The 24,161-nt window shown below is 34.8% G+C and overlaps 2 protein-coding genes, 1 long non-coding RNA gene and 1 other non-coding gene across 4 annotated transcripts; 3 read left to right on the plus strand and 1 right to left on the minus strand.

Annotated features, from left to right (window-relative positions):
- Positions 1–5,985: 5,985 nt before the first annotated feature.
- On the plus strand, positions 5,986–6,057 carry TRNAD-GUC. Its single transcript has one exon. It is a non-coding gene; the product is annotated as a tRNA-Asp (tRNA).
- Positions 6,058–6,127: 70 nt separating this feature from the next.
- Positions 6,128–15,681, plus strand: LOC116014828 (actin-related protein 4-like). Its single transcript, XM_031254785.1, has 20 exons — positions 6,128–6,224; positions 6,335–6,426; positions 7,102–7,248; positions 7,344–7,417; positions 7,556–7,636; positions 7,953–8,013; positions 8,184–8,233; positions 8,534–8,588; positions 9,137–9,214; positions 9,327–9,380; positions 9,856–9,909; positions 9,991–10,051; positions 10,705–10,756; positions 11,004–11,070; positions 13,475–13,537; positions 13,637–13,699; positions 14,096–14,158; positions 14,403–14,467; positions 15,120–15,188; positions 15,324–15,681. Exons 1-20 carry the CDS (start codon positions 6,212–6,214, stop codon positions 15,367–15,369), a joined length of 1,308 nt encoding a protein of 435 aa, XP_031110645.1. The 5' UTR covers positions 6,128–6,211; the 3' UTR covers positions 15,370–15,681.
- A 512-nt stretch (positions 15,682–16,193) lies between these two features.
- Positions 16,194–16,852, plus strand: LOC116017571. Its single transcript, XR_004097934.1, has 2 exons — positions 16,194–16,359; positions 16,495–16,852. It is a non-coding gene; the product is annotated as an uncharacterized LOC116017571 (long non-coding RNA).
- Positions 16,853–17,508: 656 nt separating this feature from the next.
- On the minus strand, positions 17,509–23,450 carry LOC116015392 (putative esterase/lipase HI_0193). Its single transcript, XM_031255441.1, has 13 exons — positions 23,027–23,450; positions 22,400–22,507; positions 22,241–22,267; positions 21,992–22,082; positions 20,160–20,203; positions 19,957–20,055; positions 19,585–19,642; positions 19,452–19,504; positions 19,131–19,232; positions 18,902–18,967; positions 18,635–18,756; positions 18,181–18,352; positions 17,509–17,849 (listed from the first exon to the last, which is right to left on the minus strand). Exons 1-13 carry the CDS (start codon positions 23,156–23,158, stop codon positions 17,787–17,789), a joined length of 1,137 nt encoding a protein of 378 aa, XP_031111301.1. The 5' UTR covers positions 23,159–23,450; the 3' UTR covers positions 17,509–17,786.
- Positions 23,451–24,161: the final 711 nt, after the last annotated feature.

Genomic DNA, 24,161 nt, shown 5'->3' on the forward strand with positions numbered 1-24,161 from the left:
TACAAAATTTAATATTATTATTTCATTTATTCAAGTATAGTAATCACCATTTTTTAACTAATAAGTGTGAATTAGTATTGTGCAATTAATGATAAAGATTAATAATAATTGGAATCAACAATCAATGATACAATGACCCATGTTTAGCTTCCAATGCACCATTTTTTATAAAATGAAGAATTGGAATGGTAAAACGAACAATTGGAATGAATAATTGAGGATTTATTCAAATATAGTAACCACCATTTTTACCAAATTACATAAGCATCCGTAAATGGGGAAGATCAATATTGCAAATTCTACAATATATAAATGAGCATTCGTAGATTGCTAGTTATTTTGCACAGTACAACTAAAAAGATGGATAGTTAAATAAGGTATTATCATTCAAAATCTTGTAATACAAAGTTACAATACAATGTTTTTCCATTAGAAATTACCAATCAAAGTAATGTGATTAAAATATATAATTATAGAAAACATTTGATTGTTCACTACAATCACTCTGAAAATTATAATTTTACATACGTGATACGCCCATGACAAAATTGGCCTAGCTACTTGAAACCTTATCAGCAAAAATTAAAGCATATTGAGCTATTAAAATCAAACTAAATCACAGTACTACAAAATACTCTATGGAATGCAGACTACACCATAAGGATCTCCAACATGCAGAATAAATCAACTAAAAATTAAATCATACCGCATACCATAACAATTCTACGCGTGTTAAAGTTCGATCTTCGACTTTGTAGAATTACAGATTATAGATCTCTAACTAATAGTGAGAACACAGATATTGGTACGTTGTGAGAGAAGAGTCATTTCTCATCATTATATAGTGGATGATAAACATAATATGGAAGATTTTTCAAAAGGAAAGTATAATTAATTTTAATTTTATGTAAATATAGATGATTGACATGTAAAAATTTTACTACAATATTATATAATTTTTTCATTCTAATATAGTTAATTACATGTCAATTATATAAATATATATAGATATATAGATATAGATATATATTATCATATCACTAATCACCAATCACCAATTAATTAATTAATATCAATATCAATCTATATAAATATAAATATTAATATATAACAATATTACCATATCACTAATCACCAATCACCAATTAATTAATTAATATTAGTATATAGTAATATATTATATATTAATATATTAATATTAAGAATAATACCATATACCATATTATCAATTATCAATTATATATCACCAATCACCCATCACCCATTAATATTAACAATATTACCATGTTATCATTATCATATATTACCATAATAATATTATAGGATGGATAATTAATAAAATAATAAAATAATAAATAAATAAATAAAATAAATGGTTTTACCAAAATACCCCTAAGTTTTGGGGGGAAATTTTGGGAGGAGGAAAATGTTTTTATATATAGTATAGATGTTCATAGACAATCAATCACTATGTATCACATTAAATATTGTTTTTATCATTGAAAATAACATTATTATTTTTTCGAGCTTAGACACCTAAGAGTGCAAAATGTACGGAAAATGTTGGACCGAAAGGTAAGTTTTTACAGTAAATTTCTTGGTTGAGCCAAAAAGTAAAATCTCGTCTATGACTGAAAAGTAAGTTCACTTCTCAGTCACATGACCCATGGTGCACTTCTAGGTCAGAGAGGTGCTTCTGGCACTTCTCAGAATTGAGAAGTACAGTTCACTTATTGGTCAATGACAAAATGTTGGAAAATATAATAAAACAAACCAAATACAAAAATAATTAGCATAAAACATAAAATCCTAAATCTAAAGCCTCATCTTTTGCTACAATTACAAGTTCTTGCCATTTTGAAGTTTGTTTGTATTTTATATACTAATAAAATTAAATTTGAAAGCGAAACGTTTTTACCAAGGTATGTAAAAAATAATGGTATACATAGTGATTGATTGTCTATTAAACTTTTAGTATGAATATATATATATATATATATATATATATATATATATATATATATATATATATATATATGCTCAAATGTGGTCGCACCTTCTTGTGCGATCGATGCGGTTTACACCACTAGTGCTAACAAAATACACCACTAGTGATAGAAAATGCACAACAATGAAAATGCACAAAAACACCCACATAACTCACATGCCCCTAATTGTACATTTATAAACACAATGTGGTGTATATTTACATACTTAGTGGTGTGTTTTTTGGTGATACGTACATAATGGTGCATATTTGTGTTGTGCATTTTCTAACATTGAGTGGTGTATTTTGTTAACACTAGTGGTGTAAACTACATCGATCGCACGGGAAGGTGCGACCACGCCTGTTGAGGCAAAGTCTATTGCTAACATAAAACATTTCTAGCAATATGATTTAACATTTCTAGCAATAGACTCTGCCTCGACAGGCGTGGTTGCACCTTCCCGTGCAGTCGGTGCAGTTTACACCACTAGTGTTAACAAAATACACCACTCAATGTTAGGAAATGCACAACACAAATATGTACCATTATGTACGTATCACCAAAAAAACACACCACTGAGTATGCAAATACACACCACACAGTATTCAGAAATGCACGATTAGAGGCATGTCAGTTATGTTGGTGTTTTTATGCATTTTTATTGTTGTGCATTTCATATCACTACTATTTTTGTGCTTCAACAGGTTGAGAAAGTATAGATGAACAAATACTTCAATGTAATAGAGTTAGTAGTATTCAAAAAAAAGTACATTGGATGGTTGAGTAAACATATTTTTGACTCTTGAATAAGAAATTTTGTGGAAAGTTTATTGATACATTTGAAGGTACGTAGCTAGAATTAGAACTCTTTTGGCTAAGAAAATAAATAAATAAAGTCACTTATTATAGTTTCATCAAGTTTTTCTTGAGAAAGTAAATTAAGCATTGCAAAGGAAAAGAGAAAAACAAAATTATAAAATACCACGAAGTTATCAAATGTCTCCGATCCGTTGTTTGTGTATGCACAAAAACTCTCACCACTAGTTCACTGCTATGCTCTTTCTTTCTTAATTTTTGTTTCCACGTATAACACTCCATTACTCACCATCTACTCTTTTTATTATTGTTATGATAATCTTTGGGTGTGTTTGGTTGGTGGGTTTAGGCAAAAAGTATGGGTATCAAAGAAAGGCGCCGGTGGATGTACTGACGCCGTGGAGTCCGACGGCGTGAAATCATCTGCATGGATGAACTCTTGGGCGCGGAGATGGTCTGCAAGCTGCGGTATGGTGACCGGAGCGCTGGATGCCGTCAGGGGACTGGCCATCGCTCTGTACTCCGGTCGCAGCCCACGTAAAGTGTATAGAACCTGTTCTTCCGGCGAGAGAGGTCGGACGGCCAGAGACAACGCCTCCACCAGCATTTGAGCCTTACCAAGATATTCCGCCGGAGAACTGTCACCTTGTTTAAGGTTGTGGAATTGGCCGAGGAGGCTCAGGCAGCGGGATTGGGTGGATGACGCCAACGCCGTCGTGATGGAGTTCCAGACTTCTTGGGCAGTGCTCCGGCCGACTGCCAAGTACATCATTTCGTCTGTAAGTGATGAGATGAGAAGCGACAAGATGGATTGATCTTGTTGCATCCAAGCCGCGTATGCCGGGTTCAGCGGTGGTGGTGTTGTCGTCGCTGAGGTTGCGGTTGTCGATGCTTCACTGGAGAGAGTCGCCAGCGGACATGGATTAGTCCCGTCGACGAAGCCCAAGAGCCCCTGACCGCGAAGAAAAGACACGATTTGAGTGCGCCAATATAGATAATTTCTTGCGGTGAGTTTGATGCTAACGAAATGGTGTGCCGTCGCTAGCTGGCTGGGCGTAACCGGAGGGGGGGTAACAGTGGTTATAGTGCGGTCAGTATTGGATGATGCCATGGCCGGCGGTTGATCGAAGAAGGTGGCCGACGAGGTGGATTACGAGAAAGAGAAAGAAACGGGAGACCTAACACTACTGATACCAGATGAGAGATCGTATTCCAACAACTGACTGTTACAACCAAACATAGAGTCCTATAGGAGAGTGAGTAGTAAACTAGGCTATCCTATAGGATACAGTTATTGACTAAAGTAGAGCCACTAGAAAGGAAAGCATATATTATAATAGAGTAATAACTATAATATAATAGTATGTCTAACAGTTATTGTTTGGTTAATAGGTTTTTAGAATACTACTATGGGTTTGGAATACCCCATTAATTGGAAAATCCATACCAAATGAAATAAGGGTTTCATTCCCCTTTCTCCTTTCTTCCCCAACTATTAATAATTATTCTCATTCCACCCTACTACCAAACATGCAAAATACTTTCCCAAAACTCATTACCCTTGCCAAGTATTTGATACACATACCGATTCTGATTCCCATGTGCGAACCAAACACACCATTTCTATTTCCTAATATAGAAGTGATTGTAATAGCTAGTGTTGTTGTTCTAATGACTTTATCTCACAAGAGTAATCATATTTGAAATACCATGATTCTTTACAATGTAGTATCTATTTTTATAAATAATTATTTGTATTGAGTTGCCTTAAAATGTCTACATTTATGAACCACTAGTGATGGAAAATTATTGAGGGTGTGTTTGGTTTGCACATGGGAATCGGAATCGGTATGGGTATCAAATACTTGGTAAAAGTAATGAGTTTTGGTGAAAGTATTTTGCATGTTTGGTAATAGGGTTGAATGTGATGATTATTAACAGTTCGGGAAGAAATGAGGAAGGGAAATGAAACCCTTATTTAATAAGGGTATGAGTATTCTAAACCCATAGTAGTATTCTAAAAACCTGTCAACCAAACAATAACAATCACTTTGATACTCATACTTTATACCAAAACCTGTCAACCAAACACACTCTGAGTTAACTATTTGTGGTTTTAATTAATGTATCAAATTGATGTGAATGGATCAGACTTATCTAATTCACGGTAACTTTCTACGGAGATGTTTGAAGGGTGTTTGCCGATAAGATTAATGCTTAGTGCTGGTCATCAACGCATAGTAGCCCCAACTCAATTGAATACATGTTGATGGATTGCCACATAGTTGCAACAGGTTTAGCATAATTCTAGTGTTGAGTTGTTGAATTTTGACGTTATGTTAGCATAATGGTTTTAGGAATTATTCTCCAAAAATAACAAGGAAATGATGTGTATAGTATATTGGTAGCCTTCCTTCTATAATTTCGTGGCACAATCACAACTTGGTAGTCTAAAAGAATAAACTTGATAATATGAGCTTAAGTTATGAAGGGGAAGTTGGTAAAGCTGTGAATGAGGCAACTTCACAATATGATAGATAACTCAATACTTGTGGTAGAGGCAATACTAACCAACTAAATGCTTCGATAGGTGCTTAGCAACACAATGCGATTGCACCAACGAGTTTTATTTTGTGTAGATCGAGTTGATGTGATCATATTATAGGTCACATGTACAATGGCTTATGGGGTTGTCCTCTTCGATGATAGCAACTAATAATGGTGATTTGCATTGCATTGAAAACCTTTTTCTCAGTGAAGCATTGGCATGCAAAGCGGCTTTGTCATGAATCAAAAGCAAGGGATTAAATAACATTGTGTTGGAATCTAACTACTCACACGTTCGTCTTAAATTAAATAGTGCATGGATTGATCTTTCTTATGTATGATAAGCTATATTAGATTGTTTATCCTCATTAAGTCTTCGAATTTTGTTTTGGTTAGACATATTTGTAGGTTACCGAGTTAGGTAGCCCATACTCTTATTAAAGCTATATGTGATACCCATACTTCTTTTTGCATTAGAGGTTTAATTATTTTGCAATATTTTCTTTTATTGCCTTTCAAAAAAAATGATATTAGTGGATTAAATTTGAAAATATTATTATACTTGGGAAATTGAAAAATAAAAAAGATGGATGTTCTGAATAAATATCAATTTATTTAAAATGAGTATCACTCAGTCGTTGTAGTATAGTGGTGAGTATTCCCGCCTGTCACGCGGGTGACCCGGGTTCGATCCCCGGCAACGGCGTAGCAATTTTAATTTTCGTTTCATTCGTGTAAAACGTCGTCGTATATTTAGTACCGGTAATGAATTGAATATTCTGGACATGAACCGCGAGAAGAAAATTGAAAACCCCTAAAACCCTTTCAATCCCTCTGCAAGCTCAGACACTTCTGCAATCATGTACGGAGGAGGTAAAGTCTCCACAAAATCTCATCTATACAATTATTCGTACAAAAATTCGGCACTTCTGTGTTTTTGCTTAAATCTATTTATCGGGCGTTGTCTTTTTTTCATTCTGCAGATGAAGTCTCTGCGATAGTCGTAGACTTGGGTTCTCACACTTGCAAGGCTGGTTACGCTGGCGAAGATGCTCCTAAAGCCGTTTTTCCTTCTGTAAGTTACAGCTACATTTACTCTCTCAAGCAATTTTACGTTTTTCCCTTCAATTTTCTGAATCTTGAAACTGGGCAAGTTTCAAACTTGGGAGGTGGGGGAGCGTGGGTAGCTTTTTGATAGGGTTTAGCAATGCCAGTGAGGTCAGATAAACTTATGCATTATAGTTAAAATATACAAATTTGTTTGCTTCAAAGTCTGGCTTGCATTATAGTTAAAATAGTCATTGACACGGGGTAACCCAGAGCAAGAGATCCACACTTGTAACCACAAGGTCATGAGTTCCAATCCTTGCTCCCTTGGTTTGAGCCGGTTAGTTATAGGTAACCTAGGTTGGTTTACTTCTTGTGGTCCTTTGCCGGCTAGGGTCACAAGGCATGGTTTACTCACTCGGAAGGGTTGTAGGGTTTGCCTCGTCATCCAAAAAAAATAGCCATTGAAACATGGATTATGGGTTGTACAATACTACAATGATTGCATTTTGTTTTGGTCCCCAGTTTGCTACTGATTTTGTTTTGGTTTTGTAAGTTTGAGAAGTATGACAGTATGTTATAGACTCTCAGTTATATGAGCTTTCTTGTGACCACTTGGATATTTACTGAATTTCTTTTCCTATATGTTTAATTGTTTATGGTTTTGCTTCAGTTCATGTTAACCTTTTGATTTTCTGTAAAGGTTGTTGGATCAATTGATCAAATGGAAGTTGATAATCCTGATAATCCAGAGAATAATTCTGGATCTGCCCCTGACTCTAAGTCCAAGGGCAAGCGAAAATTGTATGTAGGATCTCAATCCTTGGGATTCCGCCGGGATCATATGGAGGTCAGTTTGCAAAGCTCTAATGCTTTGGAGATGTTATTCCTTCACCTTTCCTAATTATATTATTTATATGAATGGCAAACATTCTATTTCCTCAGGCACTCTCACCCATTAAGGATGGAATAGTTGCAGACTGGGAAATTGTTGAAAACATATGGGACCATGCCTTCAGGTACTATACCATTTATTTTCTTTCCTTGAAAGGTTCCCTCTGTTTTTCAACTTTTAACTGCTTACTTGCATTGGAAAATTAATGGTAGTCTAAGTTCTTGCTTAAAACACAAGGTTCTTGACTTTTTTTCACTTGTAGGGATTGTTTGCTGATTGATCCTAAAGAGCATCCAATGCTACTTGCTGAGCCATGTTCCAATACTCAACAACAGAGAGAAAAGTGAGTGTGCAGGCAAAACTATTTCATTCACTATGCAATATATGAGCAATGTCATCATTTTAATATTTCAATGATTAACTGAAAGGGTTCTTACCTTCAAGAACAATACTTCAGGTAGTTATTGCACATTGTAAATTCCTGATACCTGAACTTATAAACTAGATGTAACAATAATCATTTAGACAGAGCATGCTATGAAGAAGCATTGAGAGAGAGAACATTGTATAACAAAACAATCTAATGTTTGACATACTTCCTCCACACTCTATTATTCATATAGTAAAAGACTGCAGTTGACTGAAAACTAATTTTACAGGGCAGCAGAGCTTATGTTTGAAAAATACCAAGTCCCTGCTTTGTTTTTGGCCAAAAATGCTGTGAGTTCTCACTTCTATCCTCCTTTTTTGTTTTTGTTTTTGATGTAAATTGACTCAGAGTCTCAGACCTAAGAAAGATCGTTTCTTTTCTCATCTTAGCTTACTATTTTATGAGATTGTGATTTAGTGTGTGATTGCTAAATGACTGGTTGTGTTTCTTTTAATGCCAGGTTCTAACATCTTTTGCATCAGGACGCGCCACTTCTTTGGTCGTAGATAGGTAGGAGATTATGCACTTCTTGAAAAAAGCAACCCTGATTACTTCTTGGACATTATTTACAAATAAGTTTGTCTAAAACAAACAATCAAACTTGCTTGAAAATACTAGGGTGAAAACATATCGTAAAATATGACGTGTTAAACTTCTAATTCAATTCTTCACCAACAAAAATATAATGCAAAAACTTCTTTAGCTATGGAGTTTCTTGCTTGCATCAGTTTACAACTTTACCAGTATGGTATACCGTATATTTGCTTAAACAAGTTCTAATGCTTTGCACCTTGCTGCTAATTGACTCAGTGGTGGTGGATCAACTACCATTGCTCCTGTGCATGATGGATACGTTCTTCAAAAGGTAATTCCCTTTAAATATGTAAATGTATTGGGTATAGGCTGCTTACTGACTGAAAACTTGGAATCTGATGTGGGGTTTAAAGTCCTGGAATTGTGGTTGAAACTGAACAAGTTTAATTCAGGGTAGGAACTGATACAGGGCCTTCCTGAAGATGGAGAAAAAGGTTCATGGGTCCTGAAATGAACATCTGGCCATGTTTATTGGTTTATGAAATGTGAAAAAGTTTAAAGGATAGGGTTGGAATCAAGGAATCCACTATGCTTATCACCTGTATAATTTCTTTTCATAACCATGTACACTTTTCTGTTCTCATAAATAAAATTTGGATTAAAACAATAAATTAAAAATATGATCATGTGTGGAAATGGAGGGTGCACAACAAGGTCTATTAAGCTGGAAATTTTGATGTGTTTGAGACTGCATTTGGTTATAAATGTTAAATTATAACATACCAGATACTATTAATCTATTTCCCTAGCTTGTAATTTGTTTCTTTTTTCAAGGTTTCCCTTTAATTAATTTGCTATTGCTTCACACTTTGACAATAGGCTGTTACTACATCTCCTATAGGGGGAGACGTGCTTACTGAGGCCTTGATGAAAAGTCTGGAACAAAAGGGCATCATTGTGAGTTACTTTCACTTCAATGTGCATCCTAAGACATGATTAATTGAGATGATTCAGATATTTCTTAATATGATCATTCATTTCCTTTTTCTCCTTGTCCTTGAAACTGCAGATAAAACCTCGATATTCTTTCAAAAGAAAAGAAATCCGGCCAGGAGAATTTCAGGTTATCAGCTTAATGATTAATTCTGTACTTACCTATATTATTTTTATCATGATTTGCTTTATGTTCCTGTAATCCTTGAAGTTTAGGTTGGTTTCTCTTTATGTGTGCCTTAATAATGTTAGCCTTGTTACCTTGTACTGTGAAGGTTTTCTGCTAGAAGTGAACTATTCAAGTTCTTTGTTGTCTTCTCAAATAAAGAAAGAAAACTTGAGGCCCTAGTTATTCTGTTTTTTCAAGAGTGTGTACACTTATATTCAGACTCTGAGACCATCATACTGTGTAGTAAAGAAATAGCACTTTTGTTTGTAGTTGAGAGCTGTAAATTGCACTGAACAAAAATTATTATTTTGAAGTTTGTGTAACCTAAAGCTAGTATTTAACTTATGCACTATTATTTTACTTTTGTGCTTGGTGTTATCACTACATTTCATTTTCTTCCTTTTTAACTTCAATACTTCTAAAATTTCTCATTCAGACAGTGGATCTTGATTTTCCTAATACAACTGAAAGTTACAAACTTTACTGCCAGGTAACTTTCTTGTTAGAATTTTTTATGTTCAATTATTGTAACCTTTTATTCTTGTACTCAAATGTTCTTTTCTTTTCACAGAAAGTGATTGCCAGTGACATCAAAGAATGTGTGAGCCGAGCTCCAGATACTCCATATGATGGTCTGTGCTCCTCTTATGTTGGATTTTTCCCAATTTCTTCACATTGTTATATAGTGATCTGAATGTGATAAAGCAATTCTCTACTAGTTTCCATGAGTACTTCTCTAATCTCTAACCAATGTTGCACCCTTTATTGGTGATAAAATAAAATCACATCATAGTTGGCAGTTTCCTAGTGGAAATATCAAAGTTCGCTTCCATGTTTAATATGGTTCTCATTTTTATTCCGACTCTTTTAAGGAAGAAAATATGAGAAATTTAGTGGCACTATGCAATTGTATACGTGCTAATGTGCTACTAAGTTGAAAATAATGCTATTTGACAGTTTTGACATATGATGAGCTGCTATAATTGATACTTAACAAAATGGAAAGAGGGAAGTCTTTTTTTAGGTTTCTAGGTGTTTGGAGCAATTCAGAGTAAAGGGGGAGAAATTATACAAAGTATTCAGAGTATACTTATCAACTAAACTATGCCTTAATTCTAACCTAGGTGGGAGAGTGCATGAATACTTAGCTATATTAACTGATCTACTATTACCAGTTGTTCTCCATCATGCTGTTTAGTTGGTTTGGTTTAAATTCCTCGTAAATTTGTTATAGCTTGTTTGCTCTTACAACATCCAGATTATGTTGATACTTTTTATCCTGCAGATAGTTCATACTCAAACATTCCAATGACGCCTTATGAGCTTCCTGATGGGCAGTAAGTTCATGAACTCTGAGGATGACCTATCAATTCATTTGGAGATCTTTCTTGACTCAAAAACTTTGGAGCCCCTTGATCCTTATTTTCCCTTGGTCTTAGTTTTATCTTTAGCTGGTTTTAATTAGGGCCACTTGGCTCTGTGCCACGAATGAATTCAGTGCTGTTTATTTATTTATTTAATCTTTGTTACTAGTGTTACTAAATTGTCTTCTGATTGTGCTCTTTGCTTTATATTATGACCCAGGACTATAGAAATTGGCGCAGACAGATTCAAGATCCCTGACATCTTATTCAATCCTTCTTTGGTTCAGGTTGGTGTCACTAAGATTCATACGATATTGATTTCATGTTTTGCCCTGTCCATAAGATTCAATATTTCTTCCTGGGGCCTTTGTATCTTGAATGATGGCAATGATTGTCAGTGCAATGTATATGTATGTGTGTGTGTATTTGCCTTTGTGCTTCAGGGAACCATTTGAGATTTGATAGTTTTGTTCTTTTAGTCCATCTGTCCATTTTTATCAGTGTTGTAAAAATCGGTCTAGGTGGCCACCTAGTCGCTAGGCACGGATAAGGCACTAAGTCAAGATACAAATGAAATGGAAAGTAACCGATCAATCAAGCATCAGATTTGCAGATCACAAATGGAGCATAACTCATGGGATTGGGGGAAAAAATCAGGGGAAGACAAATCACATTATTTATGCTTGTTACTTAATTTCTTCATTGTATGGGATTATAAATAAGGAGACTCCCCTAGTGTTGAGGCACCAAATATTCATTAGAAAATAATACACCCTCCGTCCCATTTTATCTGTCTTACTTTCCTTTTTAATCTGTCCCAAAATTTTGTCCACTTTCCTAAAATGATCATCATTACATTTCTATTTTTCCTATTTTACCCTTCTAACTTAAACTTCAACTACTCCATACTCTGATATACTCAACAATTGCAATCCACTCAAATATTCTTAAAAATCGTGCCCAATTAGAAATAGTGAAGACCATATCTCTTCCTGGGTTTCTTCATTTGCACTTCGCAAACTGAAGAAATGTTTTTTTTTTCTTACTTTCTTCAAAAAAAAAAGAAAAAAAGAACTGGGTTTCTTAATTTCTCTTCCTGGATTTCTTCACTTCGGTTACTCTTCTTCGCCGGAAGAAGACTCGCGCCGCCTGAGTCCATAGTAGATGGATTCTTCACTTTGTGCTTTAATTTCTAAAAAAATTTGAATAATAGAGAAGAAGAAATATAATGGGTAGAAGTATAGAGTAGATGGATTCTTTTTCTTCATAACTTCGACGCCGCCTGAGTGCTGTGAAACCACCGCCACTAAAGTGATTATTAATTTTTTAAAAAATAAAAAATATAGAGGTTTAATCAAATAATCTAAAAAAAATGCCATTCAAACTCCATTTTCGTAGAGGATAGAGGTGAGGAAGAAGAAATGGAATTACAGAGATAAAGATATTTGATGTATACGGAGTAACTTTCTGAGCAAAGTACAACACATTAAGAATTGAAATTGAATAGTCAACTCATCACATGCTTATGTTGTGGGCAAAATAGGAAAAACATGCATTCTTTTATTCACTTCCTAAAAATGCGTGCAAATGCTAAGTATGACATATATTTCGGGACAGAGGGAGTAGCTAATTAGCTATTATAGTTGTGCAAGAATCCGTTCTTGCTGGAGCATACTTTACAGTAGCCTTGTTTGTCCTTATTCATTTCAATCCTATGAATCTGCATGAATGGATTCTTGCCCAACTATAATAGCTATTATTTTCTAATAATGAATATTCGATGCCTTCAACTCTAGGGGAGGCTCCTTATTTATACTTCCATAAATTAAGAAATTAAGCAAATAGCATAAATTATGTGATTTGTCTTCCCCTAATTTTCTGCTCCAATCCCATGAGTTATGCTCCATTTGTGATCTGCAAATTTGATGCTTGATTGATGGGTTACTTATTTTCATTTGTATCTTGACTTAGTGCCTTATCAGGCATTCAGGCGCCCCTAGACTGAAGGGAAGAACAGGAAATTAGGCACTTGGCCGATTAGTAGGCCTCGGCAGCCATTTTTTATTTTTTGTTTTTCATTTTTTTTATTTGCTACTTTGATGGATTGTATGTGTTATGGTTGGAGTATTATGTGCTATTGAACATTTGTATTTTATGGGAGGAATACTTGCTAGTTGCCTAGAAGTCTACAAAATAACACACGCACACATATACTCCCTTTGCCCCATTTTACCTGTCCTGTTTACTATTCATTGGTCAAACCAACTCTTTCTTCTTTGCTTATTTTCTTTAGTATTTTTACTTATTTTTAAGTTTGATTTTTTTGTTTAATAGTACTTTCAATGTAGTTTCTAAATATATAAATTTTGTATATTAATATTAAACTTAATATTATGAAAATATGAATTAAAAATAATTTCAGTCAAGCCTTGTTAACCGAACCAGATACATAAAACAGGATATAAGGAGTATTAGTTAGGTGCCTAGTTATTTTTGCAACATTGATTTTAATATGAATGCTTTCCTTACTGGTTTGTTGCTTCTTTAATGGCATTTGCTTTTTGATATTTAACTTATGAGTACTATTTTCACTTTATCATGGTTATAAGTACTTTATATCACTATTGGGTCAATGTGTTGCAATTTAGATATTATTCTTGAGATGGTTCCTTTTTGATTTGTGTATCTCAGACCATCCCTGGAATGGAAAGTTTTGCTGAGACTGCTACTTCTCTCCGTGGTCTCCCACAAATGGTAATTCCTATTTATCTGACAACATAATCTTTGATAAGTACAGCGAAGAAACACTGCTTCTTCCTTTTGGAGAAATAATTGATGCTTAAAACTTTTCAGGTCATTGAGAGTATAAGTAGGTGTGATGTGGACATTCGAAGAGAACTCTATAGTAGTATATTGGTAAACCTTTGAGTACTTCTCTATGATCTTTAATTTATTAAAATTTAAAACATGCATGGAGCTCCTATTTTCTTCTGTTCTTTCCCCACCTTATTTTTCAATGGTAGTTAGCATTCATATAAATGGGTTGGGACTTGCATTGTGTTTATTAATTTGCTCTTTCTTGTTCACATTAAACTCTATTGTTAGCTCATAGCTGTTGCTGTCCTGGGACATCTGAATTAGAAGTGTTTTGTTTTGTTAATTGTATATTTGTACAGATGATTCAGTATACTTTATCATTACATTCACAATACTTCTATAATTTAAAACTATGATATGATGACTGCCCTACCCATTATCCTGCTTGGAAACTTTTGATGACATATTAGTTAATATGCTGCCTATATCATACAGCTTTCTGGGGGAACAGCATCAATGCAACAACTAAAAGAACGTCTTGAGAAAGATTTGCTTGAGGTATTGTTGTCCCTTGAGGCTTTCTCTCAGTTCGTGCATTTATATATTTGTAATATGTGATTCCTCAATAGGTGTGTTAACTAGAGAAAATCATACACCCCCATATGTTCTGGTACTCGAGGAATCGATCTTATTGCATAAATGGTCTGCAATACATAACATCCCCCTCCATGGATATAATGCTATATGTATTTAATCAGCTGAATGGTTCATGCTTTTTTTTCCCTGTTACTTGCATTTGCAGGAATCTCCACAAGCAGCAAGAGTCAAAGTACTGGCAAGTGGAAATGCAACAGAGAGGAGATTCAGGTTGGGATTTACTTCCCCTCATTTTCCCTGTAGAGCATATATAATATATAAAACATAAATGTGCAGTTCGACTATCATCTTAAGCTTTTAGTTGAGACGGAACACATCATTCAATTTGGTATCAAGCCAACCCCATGCAAGAGGTCATGGGTTTGAATCCTATAAAAAAGTAATTGGACGTGCACAAGTGCGGGGATGTGCAGTTCAACTATAAGCTTTTAGTTGAGATGAAGCACATCCTTCAATTTTCCCAAGCCTTAGCACCTTTTATTTTCATTCAAGTTGCTTACATCGATCCACCTCTTTGAATGGTGTTTGTTTTCTTGTTGGCTGTCAAAGAAATTCACATTATGCCTATGCACATGTGATTTTTGATGGTCCACATACCATGAAGAGAGGAGCCTCTACATGACTACATCTAAAACTTTATCTCTGCGACTCTGTTTCATGTTGCTCAAAGTAAGAGTGTAATGACACAAAATAGGATGATAACCTTCTTGGGCTATACAAGCGTGCATCTCTTTCATTAAAGAATCAATTTGTTATATGACTCCAATGCTGCATTTCCCAACTGCCAAGAATGATGACTGAGAAAACAACATAACCTGATGTGTAGTTAAGTGCATCTTTCTGAACATGTGTGTTTATGCAGTGTATGGATAGGGGGCAGTATATTGGCATCACTTGGTTCTTTTCAGCAAATGTGGTTTTCAAAATCTGAGTAAGTATTATTTCTTCATGCAATTCAATTTCCCATATTGTTAGTTTATATTATTGGGTACATTTGTTCAGTCGCAACAAAGATCTTCGCTACAATATGTTTTAGCCACTTTAATTTGTCGTTTCTGTACAACAGGTATGAAGAACATGGGGCTTCATATGTTCAAAGAAAATGTCCGTAATTTGCACTAGTGGCAGCGTGGCCCTGTCTGCCATTTCTGTGATCGACCGACCATTCACTTGTTTGATGAGACAACTGTGTAAATTTAGTTCAGACTAATTAATCCGGAAAGTCTTGTATCTTGTTTCCGCTAACTGTGATTAATTTAGATAATGTTGTGAAATTGGTTACTCCAATACATTATTTGCTGCTGCTGAAATTGGCCTGCCATTGAAGTTAGGAGTAAATCTGTACCTGTAGCTACTTGAATTCTTCATGGCTCCTTATCGAGTACTGAAAATTGGCATTCTTTATTTTACACTTTTTCTATGAATTCCTAGTTAATCACTGCACTTAAATTTGATAAATTTAATCAACAGATTTTGAACTGACCTATATAATTTAAGAAGAGTGACTTTCTTGTGAGACTGTTTAATGGATCTTTTTGTGACTAATTAAATAATAAAATAGTTGTTATTTCTAAAAGAAAATATACTCCGTAATATTTTTTAAAGAAATGTAATACTTTTACATTTTCTAATTAATACTCTGTCTTATTTTATGTGTCGGGTTTGATTGACGAGTTATTACATTTTCTAATTAATACTGTCTTATTTTATGTGTCGGGTTTGATTGACAAGATTTGATTGAAGTTATTTATACTTTAATTTTTCATAATATTATTTAGTTTAATTTTTCATAATATTATATTTAATTTTTCATAATATTATTTAGTTTAATTTTTCATAATATTATATTTAATTNCACAAAATAGGATGATAACCTTCTTGGGCTATACAAGCGTGCATCTCTTTCATTAAAGAATCAATTTGTTATATGACTCCAATGCTGCATTTCCCAACTGCCAAGAATGATGACTGAGAAAACAACATAACCTGATGTGTAGTTAAGTGCATCTTTCTGAACATGTGTGTTTATGCAGTGTATGGATAGGGGGCAGTATATTGGCATCACTTGGTTCTTTTCAGCAAATGTGGTTTTCAAAATCTGAGTAAGTATTATTTCTTCATGCAATTCAATTTCCCATATTGTTAGTTTATATTATTGGGTACATTTGTTCAGTCGCAACAAAGATCTTCGCTACAATATGTTTTAGCCACTTTAATTTGTCGTTTCTGTACAACAGGTATGAAGAACATGGGGCTTCATATGTTCAAAGAAAATGTCCGTAATTTGCACTAGTGGCAGCGTGGCCCTGTCTGCCATTTCTGTGATCGACCGACCATTCACTTGTTTGATGAGACAACTGTGTAAATTTAGTTCAGACTAATTAATCCGGAAAGTCTTGTATCTTGTTTCCGCTAACTGTGATTAATTTAGATAATGTTGTGAAATTGGTTACTCCAATACATTATTTGCTGCTGCTGAAATTGGCCTGCCATTGAAGTTAGGAGTAAATCTGTACCTGTAGCTACTTGAATTCTTCATGGCTCCTTATCGAGTACTGAAAATTGGCATTCTTTATTTTACACTTTTTCTATGAATTCCTAGTTAATCACTGCACTTAAATTTGATAAATTTAATCAACAGATTTTGAACTGACCTATATAATTTAAGAAGAGTGACTTTCTTGTGAGACTGTTTAATGGATCTTTTTGTGACTAATTAAATAATAAAATAGTTGTTATTTCTAAAAGAAAATATACTCCGTAATATTTTTTAAAGAAATGTAATACTTTTACATTTTCTAATTAATACTCTGTCTTATTTTATGTGTCGGGTTTGATTGACGAGTTATTACATTTTCTAATTAATACTGTCTTATTTTATGTGTCGGGTTTGATTGACAAGATTTGATTGAAGTTATTTATACTTTAATTTTTCATAATATTATTTAGTTTAATTTTTCATAATATTATATTTAATTTTTCATAATATTATTTAGTTTAATTTTTCATAATATTATATTTAATTTTTCATAATATTATTTAGTTTAATTTTTCATAATATTATATTTAATAATTAGTATGTAAAATTTATATATTTAAAAAATACATCAAAAGTAATATTAAACATAAAAATTAAATTTAAAAATTATAATAAAATATAAATAGAAATAAATAAAGAAGAAATGATTAGTTTGACCAATAAATATTAAGTAGAATAGATAAAATGAGACGGGAGGAGTAATTAAGTTTCATTGATCAAAGTTCAAAGGAAATTTTATAATAAATAAATGATCTTAACTCTTAGAATATGTTTTATTCGATTTACAATTTCCAGAAAAAATAAATGTACACATCTCATGCCTGAATGAATATTGGTTCTACACATTGCTCTCTTGTACATGCAAAGATTACTTCACCCAAATACAAAATTTGTAAAAAATGATACACATACCACACTGGAAAAAGAGGTCAATGATGGGTAATTTTCCTAATCTGCAGGACCATCAATGTCTGTCAATGTATTCCAACTTTAAAATCCTTGGAACGAGAATGAAAGAATCTTGAATAATCCGTCTGGGTTATCCGCATGCACCTGTAACATTGTTATATGATTCACTACAATGAGGCAAAAGACAGTGGCACAGATGATGATTTGTAACAAAAGTATACAAGATGAAGTCACCATGGCAATAACTTGTTAGTTTTCTCTATTATTTCAAAGTTCAAATACGAGGAATGATTCAATGAGGTGCAACAAAACCTCTTGTTTCCCATTTGTGGAAGTCAAATTGATATTGCAGAGGTTAGGCAGATCTTGACTCAGTTTCAATTTTGTTTGTTACAAAAATGCTGGCACAATTGTAACCATCTCGAGAATAGTAAGAAGATACTTATATTCCAACAGTTGAGAGGGCAAAACATACCCAGTGCCCGGCATCTTCTAAGACATGCATCTCTACTCCACCTCCCTCCTTGGAAGCTTGCTCCTCGGCAGAATGAATCCTCTGAATATCGTCAAGTGCCCACCGATGCAAACTCCTTTCTGCCTTCAAGAAGCTGACATGTACACCTCGGGGTACATCTTCCACTACTTTCCTACACAAAAGCTTAAATTATCAAATGCACATTCCTCTCTTAACACTTGATCGAATAAAATGCATCATTATATGGTTGTATTTAGAATCATGATATAGAGCATGGCACTAACACACATCCACTATATCTGACACATTTATTTATTCATTAAAACATGCTAAATAGAGTGCCTCCATTATTTATTAATCCACTTGGATATTCATGCAATCAAGCAATTGAATAATGAAAAATGACGCGAAGTAGATTATATCCAAAGTCCACAAACAGTGTAGGATAGCTAACCACATATTTGTTTCTTCATATGATTGATACATCTCATCAATTCCCTTAAGATCAAACACCCACGAGAAGCTTGCTGGGGATGTACCAGAAGGGTTGGTCTGTCGGAGGTTAGTTACCACCCACTGGAAATCATACCAAAATGTAAAAACATAGGGCATTACGAGAGAGGTAAGCTATCTATAAGTTCCACAAAAAGGATTAACCAAAATTTCAACTTAGAGATTCATTTATTTAAGGAGATCAATATAATGTATGGCTTATTAATACCTGTGCCACATCTTTGGAAAAGCCCTGCTTAGTAAGAGCCTCCACAACATCCTGTTTTGAAGAGACCTTCCTTGAAGAATGATTGCCATATGCAAAATCAATTTTTTGATCAATATGAATTTATGATAAGTTCCTCAAGCATAATTATGTTTGATTGTTGTGATGCTAACACAAATAACAAGAGAAGTATCCGCTCATGGAAAGTGAACCATATAAGTAAAGCACTTACCTCTTTTGGCAGTGCACTTAGAAAAGTAATTAGTTCAGCTGGGTGATCATCTCCATCTCCACCAGCTCTTACTTTTCCTGGAGTTGCATCCAGAACCCAAACCTAGAAAACATCAAAACAGTTGGTTGAAAGGATTAAAAATTTGGGAATTGATTAAGAGTACAAGGACCACAATGGTAAATGAGGCTCATTAAAGTCATTCTATAAACTTTTCTGCTAACTGTCAGATACTTATGGAGCAGATATTCAGAATATTCTTTCTATTGAAATCCGTACTACGTTTGACATTAAGGCAGCACTATGCAAGTTCAGTGAACTTACTCTGACAGGCCGTGCAAGTGGTTTAGCAACCTGATCAACCATGCTCAAAGCAACTGCATTAGTAACAAGAGAGCAATCAAAAACATGAAGTATTTTATTGGAAGCCCTACACTAACAGGTTAGCTAAGATTACCTTTTCCTCCAAAACTGTGACCAACGACAACTCTGGGAGTGAGCCTGAGATGCCCAAGCTGCAAAAATAAAATAGAAAAATATTCAACAATGTATCATATAAGCAAAGTATTCACGATAGTCTCTCAAGTGACTGGGGAAAGAAGGGGAATTGCTTGATTACACAGAACATTGAAAATTTTTTCTACATTTGATTATGTTGGTTGGTACTTTCTTAGTTTTATCCATTCAAATGAATCAAGAACTTGATTGTTAATGGAAACAAAACCCAATCCAAGTCACCAAAAATGTGAAATACACCAATTGATTAATGAGGAGTCAAACAGAAAATTGATTAATTAGCAACACAGCATTGCAGGTAAGAATCATGTACTAGTTTTAAGACATCCAGGGCAGCTGAAGCTACAGTATGAGGCCCCTTCTTCTTGATTGATGTTGAATCACCATGGCACCGCAAGTCTACCAAGAGAAACTGAATGAAACTGAAGTCAACAGAAAGATCTTTTCCATGAAAATGCAGAATAGCAAATTAAGTAAACCAAGGGTATAAGACACACAAGTAAAACAATTTAGTACCTGCCATTTTGGAAATTCTTTGGCTAATCTCCGAGCAAAGCTTCCTGATACAAATGTTATAGCATTATAGCAAGACATATAAATAATATTGATATGCTAAATTATGTCACAAGAATTTTGAATATTAGTTAACAAGTTGAACTAAACAAGTGTCTCCTGTAAAAGCTATCTGCACCAAATTTAAGACTTAACATGGTCTAAGATACAAACTAGAAAGGCCTATTCTTCAGGGAAAGGACACATTCCACCTCTGGAAAACTAACAGAAACATCACATTCAAATTGCAACCAAACAACACTCCCTTGATATATGATATGTACTATAAACATGGTTGCAGTAGGCGCTAGGCGCTAGTCGGGCGGTATACTAACGCCTAGCACCTAAGCGGTCTAGGCGGTGCCTAGGCGGTATCTAGGCGGTTCTAGGCGGTGACCTATAAAAATAAAAAATTAATTCATGTGTGTGGGTGTATGTCATATATTATATTATATATATTATATATATCACTCTTACTTCTATTACTTATATAAATAAATAAATTTAAATATATATAAATATAATAATAAAATTAACAAGGCCGACTTGCTCGAGTTAACTCGGCTAACTCTGCCGAGTTGGGCGAGTTAACTCGGCCAAATTCGGCCTAGTCGGCCACCAACTCGGTCCAGTCGGCCGAGTTAGGCGCTAGGCGGCCGGTCACCTAGACGGACGCCTAGGGAGCAATTCGCCTCGGTCTAGGAGCGCCTAGCGCCTAGGCGGGGATTTTTGCAACAGTGACTATAAATCAGAAGTACCCTTTACTATATAGAAACTTTTGATTACAAAAGCACAAATTTTTCAAATAGCAGCAACACAAAAATGCTCCCTTAATATGTGATATGTATTATACAGTCAGTAGTGCCCTTTTCCCTGTAGAAACTTTTGATTACAAATGAACACAATTTGAAATCGCAACATTCAACAACATAGCTTAACTGAAGAAATTTTTTAAACAAATTACTGCAGCACTCCACCGGTGGGAATACAAATTCCAATCTACAATGAATCCAGTTGGGTACGCAAACTCGCAAAGACACTATAAGAGGCAACATATTGAAAGTGCAGATCCCAACACCCTTGTGTGGTTCTGGGTTCCAGTCTAGTTGGAGAAGCCAAGGATGCAGTAATATGAGCTTAAGAGAGAATGGGATGTACAACGATTTAGTAACAGTATAAGAGAAAATCATCCTTGTGCATAGTAACCATCAAACTAAATTTGAGTTTTAATTCCTGTAATGAATTCAATTTTTTTAGATATTCATATCATGAAATGATTTATTCAAAATCATTGTTGGACATCCCATAATAAGGAAGTGATATAATTGGAAAGGGCAGACCATAAGATTAGTATGCAAACGGGTGGTGTAGTTAACATCATTTGCAGCCTGAAACACTGCTAAATCAGTGTGCTACTAAAGCTGAACTGCTGACATAGGCTCACTTTTTGTGACTAGCTTATAATTTGACAGTTTGTGGTGCCAGTTGAGTTCTAGTTAAACTAATTTATTACTTTCATTAAAACATTTTTTTGAATGCTGGTTGTCATGCAAACTTTTACTAATAAAAATATACCAAAGATATCTGACACTTTCTGCATGTGAGTAGGATTAGAGAGTGTACAATGATGCTAGCATGAAGTGGCAGTTAGGATGGATACATGTTGAGCCACATAAATATTTCTCACCATTGTTATTATGTGGCTAACATGACTCTAAGGAGCTAGATTGCACTCCTTAAACATGCACACGAAGAATAAATGAACTGTATTTAGATAAAGTGAAATGCTTCATTACCCCAATTTTTCCTGCTGCCCAAAATACCGTGCAAAAGGACTGCAGTAGGTGGTTCAGGCAAGGATTTATCCATGATATAACTCCATCTCACCTATACACCACAAGTTCACAGATACAATCACATTTGTGAAAACCAACATAAAACTCCACTACATACAATGACAGTTAACTTGATGAACCAGTTATGGCAAACACCAACTAATAATTGTGATAGATTTTCCAATGCCCCAGTAAGTACATAATACTTACTTTGGCTCCTTGAACGAGTTCATATGCCTGCATACAGAAATAACCTTGTCAATTGAATGTTTTGAGGTGCAAAATGAGATAATCAAAATCACATTATTCAATATTTACAAAATCAAGTAAAAATGCCTTAGTATAAGTGGAAACATGCAAATCAAATACCAAAACTTCAGATGGCATCACAACTTTTCTGTGTGCAAGTCTCTCATCTACCAATGTCATCCGGATACTTGAACCATTAAATGCCTTCCTTGAATGGCGAAGAGCTGCCTGAGAAATTTGGAAAGTGTAAAATTATAAACTAAGATGCTATAAATCAGTGACATCAGAATATGGTGAATTACTGCTCATTAGATACTGAGAGAGAAGATTTCAAAGTATTTAGATTCAAATACAATAATGGATGATGATGATCAAGTAAGCAAATCAACATAAGGAAGAAGGGAATACCCAAAAAACATAACAAAATTACCATTGCAATGCTATAATGTAGCTTTTATGCACTAAACAGGAAAAAGAATTTAACTCAATGCAGTGCGGGATGAGCTTGCAGTATATATGGACAATACTAAATAAACCATACAAGATGCATTTTTTTTAAATAGTAGATACAAAAAGAAAACCAGAATTTAGCAAGCAAGAAGCAGAGTCTAACAGCAATAGAATTCCCCAACCTAAGGTTGCCTCGAAATATGCAGAATTGACATTTGAAAGCAACAAGTAAATCATCAGAAATTCCAAGTACTTGCATATTCATTCATTTATTGGCCCTTTGCCTTCACATTATACCTTGTCCAAAGATCTAGAAATTCTCATTTTCAACCTACTGTGCTTCTCCGAACCAACTTTCGGGAAGCTCTCTGGCAATGCAGCTCCGATCAAGGCGTGCCGGCCAGCCGTAAAGTTTGATATGGCCGACATTTCCTCGGAAGATCACCTCGATGTACAGAACCTATATCTCTATTGAAAATTAAGGAAACAATAGAGAGATATGCAGAGCAAATTTAGAGCGAAAGTAGAAAAGTTTAAGATTGTTCCTGACGGGGAGAGAAAGAGGGTGGCGGCGGAGAAAGCAAGGCTTGCGTGGCGCGGTCCTGTCTTTCAAGTCCCTCACCGCATTTTTCTCCGCCCAGACATGACGGTGGTAGAGGGTATGCGGATTGCTGTTTGCTGAACACTGTGGAAATGACGGAGTTGCCCATAAGCGCCAAAGACTTTGGTGGTTGTGGCCTGTGGGTGTTTGAAGCAAGAATTCATGTAAATTCATTTTGTACTCCCTCATTTTTACTTCCTGACGTGACAATAAATGATTAGTTATGTTCATCTTATGACATGTAGATCTCAAATAAAATGTCAATGTCAATGTCAACATCAATATTTTGTGAGAGGAAGTAAAAGTTAGAAGTACAAATAGTATTTTCCTTGAAGCAATTATGTATGTTAGTCATTTCTTCACTGTTCTCTCACTCCATAGGGAATAGTCAACCTTTAAATGTTTTGGTCTGATTGGTGGATGGATACGAAGTTGCTGAGGTTGGATGTGAATATCAACATCTTAGAGGAGGTGGCTAATGCTAAGGTTAATGATTTCATTATTCATTTTCGATACTAAGATTTTGAAAAATTGCAAGGCATATTTCTTGATGGGTAAGGATTTGCGCCCGGTCGAATGTGGCAGTCGTGCAACTAGCTGAGGGGGAAGTTAGGTGGGAGGTTGAGTGAAAGAGCCAGGTGGCATTTGGGGTGGGGGGTGGGGGGTCAAACGGGCAAGCAATAAAGAGGTGTAGATGAGCGAGTTATACGAAAGGCCGAATGGGAGAGTCAGGCAGATGGCTGAAGGGGGGGAACATGGGGACTAGGCGGATGGTTGAGTGGAAGCGTCATGTAGATGGTCGAATGGGGAGCGGATGGCCGAATGGGGGAG

This window comes from Ipomoea triloba, chromosome 4 (assembly GCF_003576645.1).
Source record: "Ipomoea triloba cultivar NCNSP0323 chromosome 4, ASM357664v1".
Classification (NCBI taxonomy): domain Eukaryota; kingdom Viridiplantae; phylum Streptophyta; class Magnoliopsida; order Solanales; family Convolvulaceae; genus Ipomoea; species Ipomoea triloba.

Excerpts from the sequence above, each read along its gene's own strand:
- LOC116014828 (XM_031254785.1), top strand. Across the intron at positions 8,014-8,183 it reads TGTTTTTGGCCAAAAATGCT|GTTCTAACATCTTTTGCATC; the intron begins GTGAGTTCTCAC and ends TTTTAATGCCAG. Across the intron at positions 11,071-13,474 it reads TCAATCCTTCTTTGGTTCAG|ACCATCCCTGGAATGGAAAG; the intron begins GTTGGTGTCACT and ends TGTGTATCTCAG.
- LOC116015392 (XM_031255441.1), bottom strand. The coding sequence starts at position 23,158 with ATGTCGGCCATATCAAACTTTACGGCTGGCCGGCACGCCTTGATCGGA. Across the intron at positions 19,505-19,584 it reads TCACAGTTTTGGAGGAAAAG|TTGCTTTGAGCATGGTTGAT; the intron begins GTAATCTTAGCT and ends TTACTAATGCAG. Across the intron at positions 18,353-18,634 it reads TATGAAGAAACAAATATGTG|GAAAGTAGTGGAAGATGTAC; the intron begins GTTAGCTATCCT and ends GCTTTTGTGTAG.